The sequence below is a fragment of the Schistocerca americana genome, chromosome 2 (assembly GCF_021461395.2).
Source record: "Schistocerca americana isolate TAMUIC-IGC-003095 chromosome 2, iqSchAmer2.1, whole genome shotgun sequence".
Taxonomy (NCBI): Eukaryota; Metazoa; Arthropoda; class Insecta; order Orthoptera; family Acrididae; genus Schistocerca; species Schistocerca americana.
Window position 1 is genome coordinate 1,020,576,186 of NC_060120.1, and position 25,079 is coordinate 1,020,601,264.

The 25,079-nt window shown below is 39.9% G+C and overlaps 1 protein-coding gene across 1 annotated transcript in view; it reads right to left on the reverse strand.

The window, feature by feature from the left end:
* Window positions 1–25,079, reverse strand: part of LOC124596391 (integrator complex subunit 4) — a 108,005-nt gene that overhangs the window by 71,476 nt on the left and 11,450 nt on the right. Inside the window, exons 3-4 of the mRNA XM_047135516.1 lie at window positions 15,650–15,778; window positions 311–457 (exon numbers count right to left, since the gene is read on the reverse strand). Of these exons, the coding sequence (XP_046991472.1) occupies window positions 311–457; window positions 15,650–15,778 (276 nt within the window). The remainder of the gene's footprint in view (window positions 1–310; window positions 458–15,649; window positions 15,779–25,079) is intronic.

Genomic DNA, 25,079 nt, shown 5'->3' on the forward strand with positions numbered 1-25,079 from the left:
TATTTTAACACTAACAAATTACAAATGTTAAAACAATAGTAATGTCAGGTCACAATGGCACCATTTAGTGGTTACTGCAATTTTGAACCTTCATTAGTACTAAATGAGAAAATAATTCCAAGCAACTGTGAAACGTGTTCCAGTTCTGTTACATCAATAAAACATATGTTTTGAGAAAGTGCCCTGTTCCTTTTCACACTGTGCACAATGAATTTATTAGCAATACTGTCGAAGCCACACCTTTGCTATTAAGCTGACAGTATATTAGACTGCTGTTAAGCAGCAATAACAAAATTTAAAACATTATTACCTGTTTTACAAAGGAGACAAGCCTGTGATGTGTTGTGACATTGTCTGGCAAAAGCTTTCCAAGTTTCAAAAGTGATGATATGCCTTGTGATATAACTTTATGTGACTCCTCATTCTTCATAGCCTGCATTACTTCTTCAATTATAACCTGCAATAAAAAGTATTTCATTCATCTGATACAGATCAAAATTATAACTAAGAATAAGTAAAAAATTTCCGTTATGACAAAGCTAATATCTTTTTCCTCTTATTATCTCTTGCATTGCAACTTTCTAATAAAAGTATACTGTAAATGATTAGGCATAAAATTCTATTTCAAAACTTTCAGTGAATCACTAGGCTCTCACAAATACATAAGAGACAACCGCCAAGGAGATTAGTCATCTGAATTAGCAGCCAGAAACACTGATTACCAACATTCAGACATAGTCAATTTAGTTCACTAACATCTCAGTTAAGCAAAATCAAATAACAGGAAAGTCCAGGTCAGAATATCAACAATTATGGAAAGGATAGATTGCCACTCATTGTAAAGATGACATGCTGAGTTACACACAGGCAAAATGGAAAAACTATTACATATTAAGCTTTCAGGCAAAGCCTTCATCAGAAAACCACCCACGCAGTCACAAAAGCAAGCACACCTCGGACACTACTGATCACTATCTCTGGTTGCTCAGGCCATACTGAACCTGAAACATGTCGAATGGGAAAAACAATCCATAATGGAGCGGGGAAGGTATAGTGGGGTATGGGTTGGGTAAGAGGGAAATGTGCTGCCTGGCACAGTGTACAGGCACTACAGGTGGCAGACAAGGCTACCAGGTGCAGCATCTGGATGGTGGATGGTGTACGCAAAAGGGGGGGGGGGGGGGGAGGGGAGGGTAGTAAGGAAAAAAGGAGAGAGGAAAAGAGAGGAGCAGAGAACAATATAAGATCAGTGTGTGCATTGCCAGAGAGCAATGCACAATGAAAGTGAGGAGACCTGAGTTGGGAGGAGATGATGGGGCAGAGGGTATGCGGACAACAGATTACTGTAGATTGATCCCATCTGCGCAGTTCAGAAAAGCTGGTCGTAGATGAGAGGGTCCAGATGGCCCAGGTTGTGAAGCAGCCATTGAAATTAATCATGTTGTGTTCAGCTGCATGTAGAGAAACAGGGTGGTCCCGTTTGCTCTAGGCCACAGTTTGGAGGTTGCCATTGATCCTGGTGCATAGCTGGTAGGCACTCTTACCAATATAAAAAGCTGAGCAATGATTGCAGCAGAGCTGGTATGTGACATGGACATATGTTTCAGTTTCAGTCTGGCCTGAGCAGCCAGAGATAGCAGTCATGTGTAAGTGAGGTATGCTTGCTTGTGTGAATGTGTGTGCATGGTTTTCTTATCTAATGAAAGCTTTGGCCGAAAGTTTAATGCAAAACAGTATTTTTGTTGTGCCTGTCTGCAACTCAACGCCTCATCTTTACTGTGAGTAGCAGCCTATCCTTACCATAATTTTTGATGTCTCAGTTAAATACTCAAAACTATAAACATTCATTCCCAGTAATCAACAAGATTTAATGGTGAGATTAATATTTTACCTGTTCTTTTCTGGTTCTACTGGAAATGCACCAGCAAAACAGTTTAGAATAAGTGAAGTAGTCTAATGATTGAATGATTTTGGCTATGAGATGAGGATGGCATAGTTTACCTAAATGTACGCAAATCTTCATTTTATTTGCCCTGTACACCAAATTATCACTTTAATAAGTCATGGTTGTAAAATACTAACACAAAAGTTTTACAGATGAACTGAATAACTGGTAGAAGCCTACCTTAGGGAAGATCAGTTTGGATTTTGGAGAAATGCAGGAACACAGGAAGCAATACTGACCCTACGACTTATCTTAGAAGAAAGGTTAAGGACAGACAATCCCACGTTTATAGCATTTGTAGACTTAGAGAAAGCTTTTGACAATGTTGATTGGGATACCCTCTTTGACTTTCTGAAGGTAGCAGGGATAAAATACAGTGAGCAAAAGGCTATTTACAACTCGTATAGAAACCAGACAGCAATTATAAGAGTTGAGGGGCATAAAAGAGAAGCAGTTGTTGAGAAGGGAGTGAGACAGGGTTATAGCCTATCCTCAAAGTTATCCAATCTGTACGTTGAACATGCTCTAAAGGAAACCAAAGAAAAAATTGGTGTAGGCATTAAGTCCAGGGAGAAGAAATAAAAACTTTGAGGGTCACTGGTGACATTGCAATTCTGACAGAGGCAGCAAAGGACTTGGAAGAGCAGTTGAAAGGAATGGAAAGTGTCTTGAATGAAGGTTATAAGATGGATATCAATAAAACAAGGATAATGGACTGTAGTCGAATTAAATCAGGAGATGCTAAGGGAATTAGATTAGGAAATGAGACACTTAAAGTAGTAGCTGAATTTTGTTATTTGGACAGCAAAATAATTGACAATGGCCGAACTAGAGTTGATATAAAATGTAGGCTGGCAATGCACAGAAAAGTGCTTCTGAAGAACATCAATTACAGATTTAAGTATCAGGAAATCTTTTCTGAAAGTATTTGCAGCCCTGCATGGCAGTGAAACATAAACAGTAAATAGTTCGGACAAGAAGAGATTAGCTTTTGAGATGTGGTGCTATGATTAGATGGGTAGATCAAGTACTGAACAGCACTGAGGAGAAGAGAAATTTGTGGTTCATACTGACCAGAAGAAGGACTCGGTTGATGGGACACAAAGCATCACCAGTTTAGTACTAGAAAGAAGATTGAGTGTGTGTGTGTGTGTGTGTGTGTGTGTGTGTGTGTGTGTGGGTTGGGGAGGGGGGGGTGGGGAGTTAAAAATCATAGAGAGAGATCAAGAGATGAATACAGTAAGCAGATTCACTAGGACGTGGATTGCAGTAGTTATTCAGAGATGACGAGACTAGCAGAAGACAGAGTATCATGGAGACCTACATCTTACCAGTCTTCAGAATGAAAACCACAACAACAACACTTTAACATAACTTACTCAGTACTGGTAAAGTGTTCCATATTAGTAGTTACACGATCTTTGTAATGGATGGGTAACAATGTCATTGATCAGTGAGCGTAGTGGGGGGTACTGAATAGTTCAACTGAGATGAATAGTGCATATTTCTTTCTAAACAGAAATTATACACTGTATTCATTAAAAAGATGAACAATACGTGCACATTATTCAGACACCAAGATAGCTGGGGGTTTGGCGCAAGTGGTACTTATTCATACCAGCAGACACTTGATGTCAAAGGGTAGTGATGTCACAGTCATCATTACAATGCTTTACGAAGTACTAAGCGTTAGTAGTGATTATCTTTATCTAAAATAAATAATTAAAAAAGTGCTGTTCCATTGCTGCCCTGTAGGACACAGCTGCGCCCAGGTTCGTGACAGCTTGCCCACGGGCGCAGCTGGGGTCAGTTACCCGCTACGCAGCCCTAGCGTGTACACAAGCAAATCGGCACTGCTGCCCACGTATGCTCGGCCAGTGCAGTGTGGTCACGTACGTTACTGCCCACCTACCTGAGGGCCGCACGACAGTGTGACGATGAGCCACCGCGCTGCATCCCAGCTGGCACTAGAGCTGGAACAGCCTGCACTGCACCTTTATTTAATGGTAAACCTAATGGTATAAAAGTTTATATAATATAAAAAAGGGCTCTCAGTTTAAATCTGCCTAACACATTTCCCAGCAATGATAGGCTTATCACAGACCTCAGTGATGCTATCGCCACTGTTGGTTCGCGTGTTACATAAAAGAATCAGAGTCCATAATTTATTCTTCAATTATAACACAAAGCATTTGATAACTTTTGAAAAAAAAGTAAGAAAGAAAAAGGTCCAAATATACCTCAATTGTTACACTAGGATCCTGCTCTCAATATACCTAAGAAACAGAGGGAACCACCAGAGAACAGGAAAATGTCAAGTGACGACATGAATAGAGGAACATTGGGGATGCTGGTTATAATGACAGCACGCCAAGTGCGGCACTGAAGTGCGGATCAACTATGCTGCAGTGGTTCCCAAACTGGGTGTAATTACCCCCTGAGGGGTGCCATAAAACTCTGTGAAATGTACATGGTGACAATTACTAAACTATATGGAAAAAAAAAATGTAAATTAGAAACTACAGTGTGAACACAATTTATAAAACATGTAAACGACACTACAGATATTCAGATTTAGGTTATGACATGTTTGACAAGCCTGCGATCATTCAAGATGATGTGGCTCAGGTGAATAGTGAAATTCTGCGTGACCTGCTGAAGTCTCAGAACATCGATGCTGTTGGTGACCTCCTGAATGGCTGCTTTGGTTTCAGGGTTATTACTGCACACCTTGTCTTTAATATGGCTACACAAAAAGGAGTCGAATGTGTTCAGATTCGGACAATATGGCGGCCAATCGAGGCCCATGCCAGTGGCCTCTGGGTACCCCAGAGCCAGAATGCAGCCCCCCAAACTGCTCCTCCAGAACATCACATACACTCCGGCTTCAGTGGGGTTGAGCTCTGTCTTGCATGAAGCTCATCTTGTCATAATCAGATTCACTTTGGATAATGGAGATGAAATCATCTTCCAAAACATTCACGTACCGTTTCTTAGTCACTGTGCCATCAAGGAATATCGCACCAATAATTTTTTGATTGGACATTGCACACTACACAGTCACCTGCTGAGAGTGAAGAGACTTCTCGACCGTGAAATGCAGATTCTCAGTCCCCCAATGCGCCAATTTTGCTGATTGATGAACCCATCCAAATGAAAGTGGGCTAAACCAAACCATACATACTATACTGATTGCCATTACGCCCTGTAGCCAACCGAGCAGTTTCAATGTCCTAACTCAAATCGTGCAGAAGTTATGATGATTTTATTTCATATAGTTAAATAATTGTCACCCCGTAAAATAAAATGTGTTTGATGAAGATTTAGTGACCACTCTAAATGATTTTTTTAAATAATTGCTGTTTTAATATACGGGGTGTTCAATTTATCCAAAGATATAGAAATACCTCTAAAACAACACATTGGATCCAAGAAATTTATAATTAAATCAAACAGTGGAAATTCCAGCCCTCTCAGGGGACACCGCCTTATAGTAGGCACCTTCAGTGCCGGGCGGGAGGGTTTGCGTGCTTCGGTGAAGTCGAGAGCTATGCCGGCGGTAGCATAGCTACTGGCAGGGTCTCCCAAGCCGGACTGGTCCCAACAGAGGAGCCAGACAAAGTGTGTCACACAACATAGGGCAGGGAGGGCTCTAGAGGCGTAGTGAAGCCAGCTTCCCTAGAGGAGTAAACCTCATACAAATCCTGGTCCTCCAGTTTGGGGGTTGGGCATGGGGCTAATAACCTCATACTGTAAAAAAAAAGAATATTACGGAAATTCAACAGAAGCCTCGGAAACTGGATGGAAAGCATGTATCACGACCCCGGCAAAGGAAACTGATAAAGGATCTAACAGTAGCATCATGGAATGTGAGGACAATGCTTCAGCCTGGAAAGATGAAAGAAATAGCTAATGAAATTTTAAAATTCAAATATGATATTGTAGGGCTACAGGAAATAAGATGGCAGGGGAATGGGCAGATAGATAAACCTGAGTACTCGTTGGTATATAGTGGACCAGAAGAAAGAACAGGCCAACTTGGAACAGGGTTGATAATAACTAGGGAAGTTAGGAAAAGCCTTCTAGAATTTGAACCCATAAATGAAAGGATGTGCAGACTCAGACTAAAAGGTAAATTTAGAAATATATCAATAGTTAATGCACATGCACCAACAGAGGAAAAAGAGGATATAATTAAAGAAGATTTCTACGAAGACTTGGAAAAAGTATACGGTGCAGTACCTAAATATGACCTGATGCTAGTAATAGGAGATTTTAATGCAAAAATAGGGAGGAATGAACATCTGTATGGAGTTTCTGGAAAATATTCACTACATGAAGAAAACAATGAGAATGGAGACTTATTATGCCAATTCGCAGCAAGGAATAATATGATTATTAAAAGTACCTGCTTTCCACATAAAAGGATCCATCTGGGAACTTGGAAGTCTGCAGCCAATGGAGTAGTCAATCAGATTGATCATATTTTAGTGATTGCACGCCACTCCACGTCAGTTACGGATGTACGGAGCTGCAGAGGACCAAACTGTGATTCAGACCACTTTCTGATAAAATCAGTCTTGAGAGAGAAACTGTCACTAACAAATGGCAAAAGAATGGGAAAGATGATGAAATGGAATACAGACAAACTGAACATCCCCGATGAAGTAAAAAAATACGAAGCAACACTAAGCAGAAAGTTGAGCAATGAAGAGACCACAGAAGGAGTAGATGGAAGGTGGAACAGGTTTGAAAAAGCCATTAAGGATGCTGGAGAGGAAATAATAGGCATAAGAAGGAACAGAAGAACCCAGGAGTGGTTTGATGAAGATTGCAGGTCAGCAATAGAGGAAAAGAACAGGGCAAGAACAAAAATGCTACAGAGAGAAACCAGAAATAATGTGGAACAATATAGAGAATTAAGGAGAAGGGCTAACAGACTGTGCAAGAGAAAGAAAAGAGAGTGGAATAAGAAGAAATTTCAAGAACTAGAAGAACTAAAGGAACAGAGTGAAATAAGAAAGTTCTATCATGCCATAGGCAAAATGAAGAATAGATTCCAACCAAAAACAATGGCCTGTTCCAGTAAAGATGGGAAAATGATAAGGGAGGAAGAACAGATAGTGGGAAGATGGGCAGAATATTTCGAAGATACACTAAGCACCAGCCTAGAAGATGAAGAGACAGCTGCACAGGAGGGAAGAATGGAGCTGGAAGTAGACAATGAAACCAATGAGGCAAGAAAACCAACACTACAAGAGGTCTCCCAGGCTGTGCACAAGTCAAAAAACAATCGAGCCCCTGGGGAAGACAGCATAATTGCTGAATTAATAAAAACTGGTGGTGAGGCTGTAATAAAGGAACTGCACACATTAATATCAGATATATGGGAAACAGAAACTATGCCAGATAATTGGAAAATTGGAATAATAGTCCCCATTTATAAGAAAGGGGACAGAACAGCATGTGAAAACTATAGAGGTGTAACACTCCTAAGTACAGCTTATAAGATCTTCACAAGTATATTAAACGAAAGGATACGGAAGTGTGCAGAAGGCATACTAGGGGAATATCAGTGTGGCTTTCGACCGGGCAGAGGAACAACTGATCAAATATTTGTGATAAGGCAAATGATGGAAAAGTTCTATGAATATGATATAGATCTGCATTTCTTATTCATCGATTTCAAACAAGCCTTTGACAGCATAATTCGGCAAGAACTATACAGAGTACTGAAAGAAGTTGGTATATGTGCTAAATTAATAAGACTAATCAGAATGACAATGACAGAGACAAGAGCAAAAGTAAAGGTCCTTAGCAGAACAAGTGAGAGCTTTGACTTTAATAAAGGTGTGAAGCAAGGGGATAGCCTCTCCACTGTCCTATTCAACATTGCCCTGCATAGTGCAGTAAATAAAATCAACAAAAGAGGCACCATAATTATGAAAACTAGCCAGATATGTGCATACGCTGATGACATTGCTATAGTAGGAAGAAATACCAATACACTCCTAGAAACATACCGGGCAATGGAAACAGAAGCCTTAAAAATTGGCCTCATAGTAAATGTAAACAAAACAAAATATATGGTAATGTCACAATCTGAGGCCAGAAGAACCCCTAAAAATCTAAACATCAATGGGAAATGCTTCAATGGAGTGTCCTCTTTTAACTATTTGGGAGCCCTAATAACAAATGATAACAGTATTGGAAAGGCTATAAGGGAAAGAATACAAGCAGGAAACAGAGCTTACTTTGCAAATATGCAGCTTTTCAAAAGTAGCCTTGTTACAAGAAAAACTAAATTGCTAATATATAATTCCCTAGTCCGCCCAGTTATCACATACGGCTCAGAGGTATGGACATTGACAGAACACGATAAAAATGCTCTAAGAAGCGTTGAGCGGAAAATACTACGCAAAATCTATGGGCCAATAAGGGAGGAAGAAGGCTGGAGAATACGCTACAATGCTGAATTACAGGAGTTAATACAAGGCAGGGACATAGTAAAATTTGTTAAATCACAGCGAATACGATGGCTAGGACACTTGGAGAGAATGGCAGAGGATAGAATGCCAAAGAAAATGATGAAAGGTATGATCTATTCAGTTAGGCGAAAAGGGAGACCTAGAAGAAGATGGATCGATGAGGTAATAATGGATATCAGCAATATGGGAGTCCGGGGGTGGAAAAGAGCAGCAAATAACCGAGAAGTGTGGAGGAAGATTGTTGAAGAAGCTAAGGCTCACCAAGGGCTGTAGAGCTACTGAAGAAGAAGAAGAAGTGGAAATTCCAGGATGGAATGTAAAAATATTATGAAAAGGACAGTTGCTACTCACCATATAGCGGAGATGCTGAGTTGCAGATAGGCACAACAAGACTGTCACAACAAATTAGCTTTCGGACAGTATGGCCTTCATCAAAAATAGATGATGACACACACACACACACACACACACACACACACACACACACACTGCAGTCTCTGGCAAGTAGTGTGGCTTCAATTGCCACAGACTGTAGTCGTGTGTGTGAGAGTTGCATTTGCGTGAGTGAGTGAGTGCGCACGTGTGTGTGTGTGTGTGTTGCCTACTTTTTATGAAGGCCATACTGACTAAAAGCTAGTTTGTGACAGTCTTTTTGTTGTGCCTATCTGTGACTCAGCATCTCCATTATAAGGCAAATTACTAATTAAAATTTGTCTGTCTCAGAGGAGACATCCCTTGACACTGGGGCAACTTTAATATCTTAAATTGGAATGCCCATTTTTTATTGGAGATTTGGATTCTATGAAAGAAAACCTAAGTTCTGTCTGGAAGACATTTTTTGTTACATGACACATAGTGCAATAATCAGAAAAATCAAACTGGGTGGAAAATTGTATGTTTCAAAATGCTGTCCAATGGTACATGAATTAACACCCCAACTCCATGGAACGAGAGTGGCGCAGGCAATTATTTCATAACATTTAATGGGACTATACTGAGTGTTGTGATAAGTTGTAGCTCGCCACATGGCCACACCAGCGCACTCACCAGTCCCCCGTTTGTTTTGTCAGAGGAATACAATGTTGACAATGGGTTTCCCATTAAAAGTTATGAAATAATTGCCTGTCCTACCCTTGAAGTGTGAAGATGGGGGGTTAATTCAAATGTCATTGGACGGAATTTTGAAACATACAATTTTCTACCCATTTTGGTTATTCCAATTATAGTGCCCTCTACTGCCAAATGAGAAGAATGTTTCATACAAAAATTATATATTTTTTTTATAGAATCTGCATCTGAAATAAAATATGGGAGTTCCCATTTAACACTTCAAAACTGCCCCACTCAGGATGGGAAGGCTGAGTTTGGTATCACTGGATGTCCCCCCTCAGAGTTGAACTTTTTTTAACTATAAATTGTTTGGATCCGATGTGCAGTTATTGCGATATTTCACTGTCTTCACATAAACTGAACATTCTCTATAACTGATCATCGTCATCAGCAATCTTATATCCACTGATGGATAAAAGCCTCCTCTAGACATTTCCATGCACTGCGAGCGTCAGCGATACAAATTACCATTATGCCTGCATTTTTCCTAATGTCATTCTGCCTACCTTCCATTAGTCTGACCTCTCAGTCTTCTGTACTTTCTTGGAATCCAAAAAACAACTTCCTCTGGTCATCTACCAGCCATCTTCTGGCTAATGCTCAGCCCACCTCCACTTTTCTCATCACTATCATGGTTATGTCTTCCATTCTGGTCTGATCTCTAATCCATTTATTTGCATTTCCCATCTCTCCCAATAATTTACAACATGCACCTCTCTATTGGTCAATGAGCCACCACTAAATTTCGAATGATTTCCATGTTAAAAGGCCATGTCTTAACACAGTGAATAAAAACTGTGTCATACAAACCATTTGTGAATGTTCAGTTTCATACACACTTAAAACTTCATTTTGAAAACTTATCTAGCTTACCAAGAGGATTCTAGGCTATTTTTACTCTTCTGTTTATCTGTCTATCTGTTCATCCAATGGTGGCAGTTTTTGTGCGTAATCAGTGATATATTCTAATAAAAAAACTGTTTCTGATTTGGAAAACAGACAAATAAATATCTGTCTGCAAAGAAATTTTTTTGTGAAAGAAGGAATATTTACAGATAATAAAATTCAAGTGTAAGTACAACTTCTTTGATCTCAAGAAGGCAACATATTATAGAAAGATTTTCATCACAGATAACTGGCCTGATTTTAGCATAAGGTCTGTCATCAATGAATGCATTACTGAAAAAACTCCTTAAGAATACAGATGCCATTTGCCATGACTTGACCTTCGACTACGGCAGCAATGCAAAGAAAAGTGGAAAACTGAATGAACTTGAGCAGGATTTATGATGTGGAATGGCAGACCATGAACCAAAGATTATTTAAAACAAACTATTAAAAATAAGCAAAACGAAACACCCTATTGACTCCATATTTCTTGGTTTCGTGAAAAAATATAATAAAAAATGGGTGAGTTTCAGCTGTTTGAATACTAACTAAGTACAGTTATTATAAATAATTTGCCACTTTAAAAACAAGAGAGTTAATTTTTTACAATCTGATGTTTAATTAGGTCCCAAACTTTATTCAGGTATTGTATGACATCTGATCTCATTCTGGGGTAATGGTCTCTAAAAGGTTAGAAACCACTGAACCATGGAATGCCTGACCTACCAACAACACCTCCTGCTACAAATATTAGCTTCTTCTGTCACCTAGTATCAGTCCATCAGCATGCTGGGTGATGACTCTTATTCTGCTGTTAAATACTGTGCAAGTCTGACAGAGCGACCCGTTTTCGAAAGCTACAATAACACAAATTCCCACAGGGTATAACTTAGGGCTTCCATAATTGCAAAGTCAATGAACCTCTCAAGGAAGGTGGTGAATACACACACTTAATCAGCTGAAATAGGAAAATATTATCCCAATAATATGCTAATTTCTCTAGCTCATTATTTTACTGTCAGACCAATGGACATGCCAGAAGCATGGTACTGACAGCAGTCTAAAACTCTACAGCAGATTTCCACTCCCTGATTTAGAAAATATTGACACAAACATGTTGTTCTGTTGCCATTCGGCTGTTGAAGCCATACATGTAACAATAAATATCACCTACAATTTCCCAGTATATAACAGGTTTTTCATCAGCACAGCAAGATACTAAAAGCAAAATAATCCAAATTGACACTTTATTGTCCCAAAAACAAAATCTAACCAGCGGTGAGAACACTAACTCTCTCAGCACTAGAGACTTGGATACTGTCCCACTGAGTTATCATGAGTATGCAAGTGGGCTCACATTGCTGAGGACCATAGGACTCAGTTCATCTTGATTCCAGTAAAATGTAAGTATTTAAATGCGAACATTTTTAGGTTAGGCTTTACCATGACTGTTACTGACATTAAATAAAAAACAAGTTTACTGTTACCAGTCACCGTGTTATTTTTTCCACGACGGGTTTCGAAGGTTTAAACCTCCATCATCGGGTGGATTTACATTAGTTAGTATTACATATGTGTGTATGTTGTGTTACGATTTTGGAGTAACTTGTGGCACTGCCTAGTGGAGAAACAAGACACTGTTTCAGAATATGGTTTTGGATAACTTTTGACAAAAAATTAAACTGATATCTAATGGTAAACTTTAATAAGTAAACTAGAGTACCTTCAGTGGTCACAGGTTCCTTCTCTGTCGTAACACTTCACATGTATACTGCCACATTTGTAAACAAATATGGCGTCTGGAATCAGCTGGGTGCAAGGTTCGTACAGCAGAAGAGAAGACATAAACGCAAAGTGCAAAGAATATACATCGTAACAACATTATTACAGAATAATCGTTTAAAGCATTTGGAGGTGTTTGTTTTAAGGTGTCGAATATGTGTGTGTGTACTTCAGGTGGTATATAAATCCAATTTTGAAAGGTTAAAACAGCTAAACATTCGTACTCGTTTATACAATCAGGTGAAATGTTAAAATGGCTTGAACTTCATACTTGCTAATAACAATTAGGTGAAATGTTACCGGCTTGAATTACAATGATCATATCGGCTACAGCAGTAAAATCATACATAGATGCCACTCTTTGAAGAAAAAGAGAGAGAGAGAGAGAGAGAGAGAGAGAGAGAGAGAGAGAGAGAGAGAGAGAGAGAGAGAAGAGTGATTATATGAGAGCAAACATTTACATGGCAAGGAGTCTTAAGATTACATGTTGCATATATTAGGTGCCTAAAGGTTGGGGTAATACACTGGTCAACACTATAAAATATGCAGATAGATATACATTTGTGCCAGTAGTTGATGTACATACAGTTTTAAGCTGACAAGGGGTATAAGCTGTTGGTGTCATGAATTATCTGTGAATGAGGTCAATCTCTTGTACTCTTGGCGGCTGTCAATATTTATGGTAGATATTAGGATGTGTGTGTGTGTGTGTGTGTGTGTGTGTGTGTATTTTTAAGAGTGTAGGCAGTTGCTGAAAACAGAGATGATACTATTGTAAATATTGTCATTTTTGTCATTTAAGATGGATTCTGGTTGATTCATTTGGTGTTTGTATATTTGGAGTGTTTCAAGGATGTCTAGTTTTCTGCCTTTTGGTTGGATGTGTAGGATGCTAATACTTGTGTTGTTAACATGGTGTTTTGTTTCATGCAGGTGGATAGATATTGCTGATGTGTGGTATTTTTTGTTTTTTAGTGCTGCCATGTGTTCCTTGAACCTAATCTCAAATGATCTGCCTGTCTGGCCTATGTAGAAGCAGTCACAGTCCAAACATTCAATTTTGTACACACCTGTGTGATGAAGTGGGTTTTGTGTGCCGATGTTGTGGGGTAACTTCTGTCAATCCTTTACAACAGACAACAAGAGTGGCATCTATGTATGATTTTACTGCTGTAGCCAATATGATCATTGTAATTCAAGCCGGTAACATTTCACCTAATTGTTATTAGCAAGTATGAAGTTTAAGCCATTTTAACATTTCACCTGATTGTATAAACGAGTACGAATGTTTAGCTGTTTTAACCTTTCAAAATTGGATTTATATACCACCTGAAGTACACACACATATATTCGACACCTCAAAACAAACACCTCCAAATGCTTTAAACGATTATTCTGTAATAATGTTGTTACGATGTATATTCTTTGCACTTTGCAATTATGTCTTCTCTTCTGTTGTACGAACCTTGCACCCAGCTGATTCCAGACGCCATATTTGTTTACAAATGTGGCATTATACATGTGAAGTGTTACGACAGAAAAAGGAACCTGAGACCACTGGAGGTACTCTATTTTACTTATTAAAGTTTACCATTAGATATCAGTTTAATTTTTTGTCAAAAGTTATCCAAAACCACATTCTGAAACAGTGTCTTGTTTCTCCACTAGGCAGTGCCACAAGTTCCTCCAAAATCGTAACACAACATACACACATATGCAATACTAACTAATGTAAATCCACCCGATGATGGAGGCTTAAACCTTCGAAACCCGTCGTGGAAAAAATAAAACGGTGACTGGTAACAGTAAACTTGTTGTTTCATTTAAAATGTAAGTAGCTACTCAAACGGTTCTGTGATATTCCACACGTGTCACACAGTCATTACAATAATACTGCCATTAGTCAAGACATATGTGTACCTGTGAAAACAGTTTACAGGGATGTTAGAATAATGTCAATTTAAACAGGATCACAAAAAAAAAAGCCATTGGACTAAAATCTGAAATAAGAAACTCTGTTGCTGATTAAAGAGGTCTTTTTGGATAAGGTGTACAACTTTGCTTCCACCATTTGCCAATAGGTGGCGACAACCGTAAGTAGCAGTCGAAAGAAACAGATCACAGACGTCAGGCAGTTAGCTTGGACCTTGGTTAACATAATCTCATTCAAACATTAGTCGATTTGTGTCTGCATCATAAAGTTGTTCTTGACTGAAAATGTCAGTTTACAAGCCTAATTCTCATCATTTGAGAGAGGTGTTACTGTTTTGTTTCAATGTGATAAAAACAGCAGCTGAGTCTCATCAAACGCTCTCAAGTATGTATGGTAAGGGCACTATTAGTGAAAGAATGTGTCGTGAGCAGTTTCAATGCTTCAAGAACAGTGATTTTAACGTCATAAACCAGCATAGTGGTGGAAGAGAGAATGTTTTTGAAGATGCAGAATTGGAGACATTGCTGAGTGAAGACTCGCAACAAACTCAAAGAAGAATTGGCATAATTAGTGGGAGTGACACAGCAAGCCATTTCAAAATGTCTCCAGGCTATGGGCATGATCCAGAAAGAAGGAACTTGCGTGCCGTGTGAGCTGAAACCAATAGACGTTGAACAGCATTTGTGTGTTTGTGAACAGTTGCTTCAGAGGCAAAAATGGAAGGGATTTCTGCATTGCATTGTGACGGGGACGAAAAATGGGTTCATTACTTTAACCCTAAACGCAAAAAATCATGGGGATATCCCAGCCATGCTTCCATGTCGAAGGCAAAATCGAATATTCATGGCTCCAAGATCATGCTCTGCATTTGGTGGGACCATATCGGCGTCCTGTACTATGAGGTGCTAAAACCAAGTGAAACAATCACAGGTGCTCGTTACTGAATGCAATTAATGAGTTTGAGCAGAGCGTTAAAAGACAAATGGCCATAATAGAGTGAGAGGCACGATAAAGTGATTTTGCAGCACACCAACACTCAACCCCACTTTGCAAAAGGTCTTGGAAACATCAAAATGGGAAGTCCTACTCCAGTCGCCGTATTCTCCAGACATTGCTCCCCCTGACTATGACCTGTTTACATCAATGGTGCATGGCATGGCTGACCAACACTTCTGATCTCACGAAGAAGTCACAAATTGCATTGATTCGTGGATCACTTCAAAAGATGAACAATTTTTTCGACGCGGGATTCGCAAACTGCCTGAAAGATGGGAGAAAGTAGTAGCCAGCGATGGAAAATACTTTGAATGATACATGTGTAACAAATTTGTTTCATTAAAGCCTCAAAAGTTGGGGGAAAAAACAGCAGAAGCAAAGTTGTACACCTTGTAGATTAAAAGTAAACTAAGATTCTTATGGTTTCCTGCACCTATTTCAGATTTTACATTGCAAAGAAAGAATGCAAACATACAATCAAGTAAATGTAGCCACGGACATACTCACCTGTACATCTGCACCTGACTCTTTCCCAATATCACCAAGCAAAGATAAAACTTTAGCTCTCACAACAGATTCTTGCTCTCTCTGGAAATGCTCAGCAAGCTTCTTTATTGTGTCTGGTAAATCTTTCTCCTGTAGTGAAAAAGAATGACTTGTTACTGAATGTGCACAGAGGTTTATAGAAATAAAATTATATTTCCTAAACTGCATGTAGAATATTAAATTGCTACTCCAATCACACAATAACAATCTGTAATAAATGAAAATAAAATATCAGGATCTCATCCATACTATATGTTGTTTAAGCACTGAAAGTTTACTTATGTAGCACTACACAATATACTGATACTACAAGTTACCAAGTTGTTGTTCAATCAAACAACAGCAATTACTTTACAAAACCTGTTCTTAAAGAACAATCCTGATGTTCAAGAAAACTATGGAAAATATGTAAAATGCTGACCTGAACAGAAACTGAACAGAATTTCTTATCACAAAAAGCTGCTATGCTATTGTTGAGCAGGTGACTTGTTCCACTGTTTCAATAGTACTAAATTAACACCAGTAGGTGGTGGCAATAAGTGTAAGTCAAATGTTTAAAACATTCCACAGCTCAGTGATTAATGTATTTAACACACAAAAAACTGACGAAATAAATGTAAGCCAATGGGTCAGCTAAAGCACTTAAATGAAATAAATACTAGCCAAAGAATTCTAGTCATGTAATATGCACTGCTATCCCATCTATAATGTACATACCACATACAATGTTCCAATTTTGAGTTTCATCAATGAACTGGACTACAAAAATACTATAAAATTCACTTTTCATAAAAATAGAGCCATATAAGCAAAAGTTCAGACACCTGATGTTTCTAAGCTCTCCCTAATGTAATTTATAGAAAACCAAGCAATTACTAACACTTATCAGTCAAGTGCTCACTGAATATGTCTTAATTACTATTTCCTCGAATACATACTGAAAAACAAATTTGTGTCTCAGCCTTAACACAAAAAAGGAACTCTTTCATTTGTGATTTTCTCATATTTTGTACTCACAGATCATTTTCTGCATACTGTAACCCATTGCCCACTATAAAATGAAAGGTACCTAGCATATTTATCTTGTCCCTATTCAGTTTCATCTAGAATGGAATATCCGAGAGACAACCATGTTATCGACATTGACTTTTCAATTTATTTTACTGTACCGAACTTCTATGTGCCCCACATTAATCATCATAATAATCTTGACAGAGAAAGTGTCACACAAATAGCAATAAGTGAACACAGACTGTATGCTCACAGATGGTGAGTGATCAAGACTGAAGATTTCTCGCTATTTTCCCTCTTACATAAATTACATTTTTGTTGTTCATGGCTGCATTTGCAAAGGTTTGCTGTTATCAATGCACAACCTATCTTGGCCTACTGCACTCATGAATACAAATTGACAACGAATTTAGATTGATGTTAGTACCACATAAATGGGGAAAACAGATGATTGCGTCCCATTCTTTGACAAACATGGAAATAATTCTGCGGTCTAAGGGCAGTCACAAAAACCCTGAGATCTGTATTGTTTGGTATCATATAACGGGTGCTGATGCATAATCTCAAATCAATCCTTTTCCCGCAATCTAGTCACCAGAAAAAGTAATCTGGAGACACTGGAGTTTGAATACACCTTTATTACAGTAAGTAATAATCAAACAATAGAAAATCCAAGGGGATTGTAACAATATTATGAAAAGGAAAGTTGCTTCTCACCATACAGCAAAGATGCTGTGTGGCAGATAGTCACAATAAAAAAACTGTCACATATAAAGCTTTCAGCCAGTAAGGCCTTCGTTAAAAATAGACTTTTCACACACACACACACACACACACACACACACAAATGCAACTCACACACGACTGCAGTCTCAGGCAACTGAAACCACACTGCGAGTAGCAGCACCAGTGCATGATGGGAATGGCGATTGGGTGAGGGTAAGGAGACTGAAGCAGGGAGAGGGAGGGATAGTATGGTTAGGGTGGTGGACAGTGGGGTGCCACAGGTTAGACAGAGGGCAGGGGGATGGTGGAAGGGGGGGGGGGGGGTAGCAGAGAAGGAGAGAAGTAAAAAGACTGCATGTGATGGTGGAATGATGGTTGTGTAGTGCAGGAATGGGAACAGGGAAGGGACTGGAGGGCGAGGCCAGTGATTAACAAAGGTTGAGGCCAGGATGGTTGCAGGAACATAAGGTGTATTGCAGGGAAAGTTCCCACCTGCGCTATTCAGAAAAGCTGGTGTTGGTAAGAAGGATCCATGTGACACATGCTGTGAAGCAGTCACTGAAATGTCATGTTTAGCAACATGCTCAGCAACAGGGTGGTCCACTTGTTTCTTGGCCACAGTTTGTCGGTCGCCATTCATGCGGACAGACAGCTTGTTAGTTGTCATGCCCACACAGGATGGAGTACAGTGGTTGCAGCTTAGCTTATAGATCACATGACTGGTTTCACAGGTTACCCTGCCTTTGATGGGATAGGTGATGCTTGTGAACGGACTGGAGTAGGTGGTGGTGAAAGGATGTATGGGTCAGATCTTGCCAGGGGTATGAGCCATGACATAAGGGATTGGGAGCTGGGGTTGTGTAAGGATGGATGAGTATATCGTGTAGGTTCGGTGGACGGCGGAATACCACTGTGGAAGGGGTAGGAAGAATAGTAGACAGGACATTTCTCATTTCAGGGCACAATGAGAGGCAGTCGAAGCCCAGGCGGAGAATGTAATTCAGTTGATCCAGTTATGGGTGGTACTGAGTTATGAGGGGAATGCTCCCTGTGGCCGGACAATGGGACTTCAGAAGGTGGTGGAGACTGGAAAGATGAGGCACGGGCGATTTGGTTTTGTACAAGGTTGAGAAAATAATTAAGGTTTGTGAAGGCTTTAGTGAGAGCCTTGCTATATTTCGAGAGGGACCGTTCATCACTGCAGATGCGATGATCGCAGGTCGCTAGGCTGTAGGAAGCGACTTGTTGGTATGGAACAGGTGGCAGCTATCAAAGAGGAGGTATTGCTTCTGGTTAGTATGTTTGATATGGACGGAGGTACTGACGTAGCCATCTTTGAGGTGGAGGTCAACATCTAGGAAGGTGGCTTGTTTGATTGAGTACGACCAGATGATGCAAAATGGGGGAGAAGTTGTTCAGGTTCTGGAGGACTGCGGATAGCATGTCCTCACCCTCGATCCAGATCGCAAAGATGTCATCAATGAATCTGAACCAGGTGAGGGGTTTAGGATTTTGGGTGTATAGAAAGGATTTCTCTAGATGGCCCATGAATAGGTTGGCACAGGATGTTGCCATGAAGGTGCCCAAAGCCATACCCCAGTGTAGCCTGTGCCAATATGGATCCTTCCCACCAACACCAGCTTTTCTGAACTGAACAGGTGGGAACATTCCCTGCAATACATCCTATGTTCCCGTAACCCTCCTGGCCTCAACCTTCGTTAATCACTGTCCTCACCCTCCAGCTCCTTCCCTGTTCCCATTCCAGCACTACACAGTCACCATTCCACCAACATATGCAGTTTATTTTTACTTCTCTCCTACTCCGCTACTCTCCTCCCCCCCTCCCCACCCCCTCCCCTCCACCATTCCCCTGTCCTCCATCTAACCTGCAGCACCTCACTGTCCACCACCCCTACTATACAACCCCTCCCTCTCCCCGCCCCAGCCTCCTCCTTACCCCCACCCAGTCAGAAGGAAGGTACGCTGCTCAGCATAACTCAAATTTTCATGTAACAGTAGTTACATAAGTCACTTTCGGCTACCATAAAAATCTGTTTGAACATGTAACAGTAGTTACGTAAGTCACTTTCGGCTACTATAAAAAGCTGTTCGAAATTACTCCTCTCTTTCAATGTTGATCCTTTTACTAGTATTTATTTTATCAGCTTTCTTCATATGATGCAAGGAAGTGTCCATATTTAGTTTCTATTTTAGAAATTATCCTTAGCATTTAACATGTATTGGAAATGAGAGCCGCTATGGCACCTCTTGTTCAGACTGACATAACAGCTTTTGCAGAGAGAAGTGCCCATGAATTAATTCTGTGAAGCATGATATGAGAGCACTGCTCAACTTATTTTTTGACAGTTTCTTCGAAAGTTTCCGAAGTAACTGTAGGATCACTTTCGATCTACAATATCAAAATACCTCAACACAGTAAATTCATTTCACCAAACAACAACGTCTGCATTTATATCAATTAATTAAAAATACTTAAACAAATGTAATGAAAGTTTGCAAGAAAAGTTCCCCTGGAAAAATCCAAGTTCAGATATGTAATATATGATTAGAATGCAATCTTCTGATACATACATGAAGCATATATTGATTTTGAAATTTTTATTGTGATTTCATTTCTTTGTGCTTCTCAAACTTTTATCCCCCTGTTAACCCGTCTGAAGCAACATATTACAAACACCAGCTGAATGTCCGGTGTTGCCCAGGTATTTATTTATTTCAATTATAGTACTCCATGTTCTCCTGCCCCCTCACACTGTCCATCTCCTCCGCCCCACTCTGTCCATTTCCTTTTCCCCCTTCTTTCTGTCCACCTCCCCCCCCCCCCCCCCACCGTTCTTGTCCATCTCCTTCCACACCTCTCTCCATCTGCTGCTCTGTCTTCTTTCTATCCATCTCCCCTTCACTTTCTCTGTCCATCTCTGTCTCCCCCCTCTCTGCATCATACAATGGTATAATTTTTTATGTACCGGGTGATCAAAAAGTCAGTATAAATTTGAAAACTGAATAAATCACGGAATAAAGTAGATAGAGAGGTACAAATTGACACACATGCTTGGGATGACATGAGGTTTTATTAGAACCAAAAAAATACAGAAGCTCAAAAAATGTCCGACAGATGGCGCTTCATCTGATCAGAATAGCAATAATTAGCATAACACAGTAAGACAAAGCAAAGGTGATGTTCTTTATAGGAAATGCTCAATATGTCCACCATCATTCCTCAAAAATAGCTGGAGTCGAGGAATAATGTTGTGAACAGCACTGTAAAGCATGTCCGGAGTTATGGTGAGGCACTGGCGTCGGATGTTGTCTTTCAGCATCCCTAGAGATGTCGGTCAATCACGATACACTTGCGACTTCAGGTAACCCCAAAGCAAATAATCACACGGACTGAGATCTGGGGACCTGGGAGGCCAAGCATGACGAAAGTGGTGGCTGAGCACACGATAATCACCAAATGACGCGCGCAAGAGATCTTTCATGCATCTAGCAATATGGGGTGGAGCGCCATCCTGCATAAACATCGTACATTCCAGCAGGTGTTTATCAGCCAGGCTGGGGATGATGTGATTCTGTAACATATCGGTGTACCTCTCACCTGTCATGGTAGCAGTTACAAAACCAGAATCATGCATTTCCTTGAAGAAAAAAGGTCCAATAACGGTAGATGTGGTAAATCCAACCCATACTGTGACTTTCTCATCATGCAATGGAATTTCCACGACAGTTCTAGGATTTTCGGTAGCCCAAATTCTGCAGTTGTGGGCGTTGACAGACCCTCGGAGCGTGAAATGAGCTTCGTTGGTCCACAAAACGTTACTCAACCAATCGTCATCTTCCGCCATCTTTTGAAATGCCCACACCGCAAATGCCCTCCACTTCACTAAATCACCAGGTAACAGTTCATGATGCCGATGGATTTTGCACGGATAGCATCGGAGGGTACGCCTAAGTGCCAACCAAACAATAGTGTATGGAATGCCGGTGCGACGTGCAACTGCACGAGCGCCGACTTCCCCATGCATAGATGAACCTGCTACAGTCTCCATTTCTTTCTGAACTGTCTCAGCAGCATTACGCCTTGTGTTCGGTTGGCCACTATGGGGTCTATCGTCTAAACAACCCGTGGCTTCGAACTTCGAAATCATTCTCGCGACAGCTGCATTTGTCAACAGACCTTTACCCGTTCGAATCCCCTTCCTATAGAGATAGGATCGTAATGCTGAACTAGCACATTCCCCATTCTGATAATACAGATTCACTAAAAGCCCCTTTTCAAGTAGCATCAAAATGCTGCAACTGCTGGCGCATCTGATTCTCTCTCTCATTACAGCTCCTTTTATACACGATTGTCATGCGCAGTCACTGACGTATGCTGACTTTTTGATCACCCGGAACATTCACCAGCACATGTGAATGTCGTCTGCTAAATGTATTGCGCATAGAGTTAGTAGCAAAGAAGTAATAAAGTTAAACATCATCATGTCATGCCTGATGCGACAATTTTACTGCGTGAACAGTGACAATATAACACTTTTTTCCTTTCACCATTTTGTTGGGGTTGTAAGTGAGAAAAAGTTTTGAAAGGTTTGAAATTGTGCAAAGTTTGTAGCAAGTCATTCAGTGCTCTTGTTCTCAAATAATGGATTGCGCGCATAACACAATGTAGAAGTACAGATTAAAAACATTGAATATTGTACAAACATTGTATTCATTATTCTGAATAGTATCACACAGCACATGTCAACCAACAGGAGTATTTTCACACATATGATAAAGTTCAAAAGTCAAAAAGTAAAGTTTTAGTTTTTTCAAGCAGTAAACAGTATATGTTTTTCCTTAATTCACACAATATTCTTCAAAACAACATGTAGTACCTTCTGCTACACACTTTCTAAAGTAGGCTATGGTCTTTTTCAGGACTTAACCTACCTGATTATCAAATTTCACTGAAATCGGTTGAGTGGATTAGTAATAATAAATTTAAATGTCATACGTGATGTGGCAGTTCTTCACATAGGCCTATCTCAGTATTTTTGATGTTGTGTACCTCGATCTGCATGTTGTACAATCATATAATTTTGCAGGTGCATTCTGTGGTATGTATCAGGGGTCACCAAACTAAGGCCCGCTGGTCAGATCTGGCCCATGACATCAGTTCATCTGGCCCGCTACTGCTACTTAAATATGCTTCATAAAATGCATAGAACACAAGATGATGTGAAACAATTTTAACTTAAATATTATACTTAGAACAAAAAGAGATATTAAATATTATTTTCGGAATAGCAGGACTGGCTGCTATGTGACTTAAGCTTACCATTTTCAGTTTTAAATTATTGTATCTAGATATAGTACAGAACCTTGGTGGGGCACACGCTCGTTATTTTGTCAGTTACCCAGGCCACCATGAAAAAGTTTGGTGACATCTGGTATATATGAATGATGTTGTTGTTGTTGTGGTCTTCAGCCCTGAGACTGGTTTGATGCAGCTCTCCATGCTACCCTATCCTGTGCAACCCACATCCTTCTCAATCTGCTTGGTGTATTCATCTCTTGGTCTCCCTCTACGATTTTTACCCTCCACACTGCCCTCCAATACTAAATTGGTGATCCCTTGATGCCTCAGAACATGTCCTACCAACCGATCTGTTCTTCTAGTCAAGTTGTGCCACAACCTCCTCTTCTCCCCAATTCTATTCAATACCTCCTCATTAGTTATGTGATCTACCAATCTAATCTTCAGCATTCTTCTGTAGCACCACATTTCGAAAGCTTCTATTCTCTTCTTGTCGAAACTATTTATCTCCATGTTTCACTTCCATACATGGCTGCACTCCATACAAATACTTTCAGAAACGACATCCTGACACTTAAATCTATACTCGATGTTAACAAATTTCTCTTCTTCAGAAACGCTTTCCTTCCCATTGCCAGTCTACATTTTATTTCCTCTCTGCCTCAACCATCATCAGTTATTCTTCTCCCCAAATAGCAAAACTCCTTTACTACTTTAAGTGTCTCATTTCCTAATCTAATTCCTCAGCATCACCCGACTTAATTCGACAACATTCCATTATCCTTGTTTTGCTTTTGTTGATGTTCAACTTATATCCTCCTTTCAAGACACTGTTCATTCCGTTCAACTACTCTTCCAAGTCCTTTGCTGTCTCTGATAGAATTACAATGTCATCGGCGAACCTCAAAGTTTTTATTTCTTCTCCATGGATTTTAATACCTACTCCAAATATTTCTTTTGTTTCCTTTACTGCTTGCTCAATATATTGATTGAAAAACATCGGGGAGAGGCTACAACCCTGTCTCACTCCATTCCCAACCACTTCTTCCCTTTCATGCCCCTCAACTCTTATAACTGCCATCTGGTTTCTGTACAAATTGTAAATAGCCTTTCGCTCCCTGTATTTTACCCCTGCCACCTTCAGAATTTGAAAGAGAGTATTCCAGTCAACATTGTCAAAAGCTTTCTCTAAGTCTACAAATGCTAGAAACATAGGTTTGCCTTTCCTTAATCTTTCTTCTAAGATAAGTCGTAAGGTCAGTATTGCCTCACGTGTTCAAACATTTCTACGGAATCCAAACTGATCTTCCCCAATGTCGGCTTCTACCAGTTTTTCCATTCGTCTGTAAAGAATTCGCATAAGTATTTTGCAGCAGTGACTTATTAAACTGATAGTTCGGTAATTTTCACATCTGTCAACACCTGCTTTCTTTGGGATTGGAATTATTATATTCTTCTTGAAGTCTGAGGGTATTTCGCCTGTCTCATACATCTTGCTCACCAGATGGTAGAGTTTTGTCAGGACTGGCTCTCCCAAGGCCATCAGTAGTTCTAATGGAATGTTGTCTACTCCCGGGGCCTTCTTTCGACTCAGGTCTTTCAGTGCTCTGTCAAACTCTTCACGCAGTATTGTATCTCCCATTTCATCTTCATCTACATCCTCTTCCATTTCCATAATATTGTCCTCAAGTACATCGCCCTTGTATAGACCCTCTACATACTCCTTCCACCTTTCTGCTTTCCCTTCTTTCCTTAGAACTGGGTTTCCATCTGAGCTCTTGATATTCATACAAGTGGTTCTCTTTTCTCCAAAGGTCTCTTTAATTTTCCTGTAGGCAGTATCTGTCTTACCCCTAGTGAGATAAGCCTCTACATCCTTGCATTTGTCCTCTAGACATCCCTGCTTAGCCATTTTGCACTTCCTGTCTATCTCATTTTTGAGACGTCTGTATTCCTTTTTGTCTGCTTCATCTACTGCATTTTTATATTTTCTCCTTTCTTCAATTAAGTTCAATATTTCTTCTGTTACCCAAGGATTTCTACTAGCCCTCATCTTTTTATCTACTTGATCCTCTGCTGCCTTCACTATTTCATCCCTCAGAGCTACCCATTCTTCTTCTACTGTACTTCTTTCCCCCATTCCTGTCAATTGTTCCCTTATGCTCTCCCTGAAACTCTGTACAACCTCTGGTTCTTTCAGTTTATCCAGGTCCCATCTCCTTAAATTCCCACCTTTATGAATATATATGAATACTGTCTGTGAAATGTCTCTTGAATACAGTAAATGGTAAAGAAGTAATAAATTAACACTAGAAGGACCGTACCAATCAATCT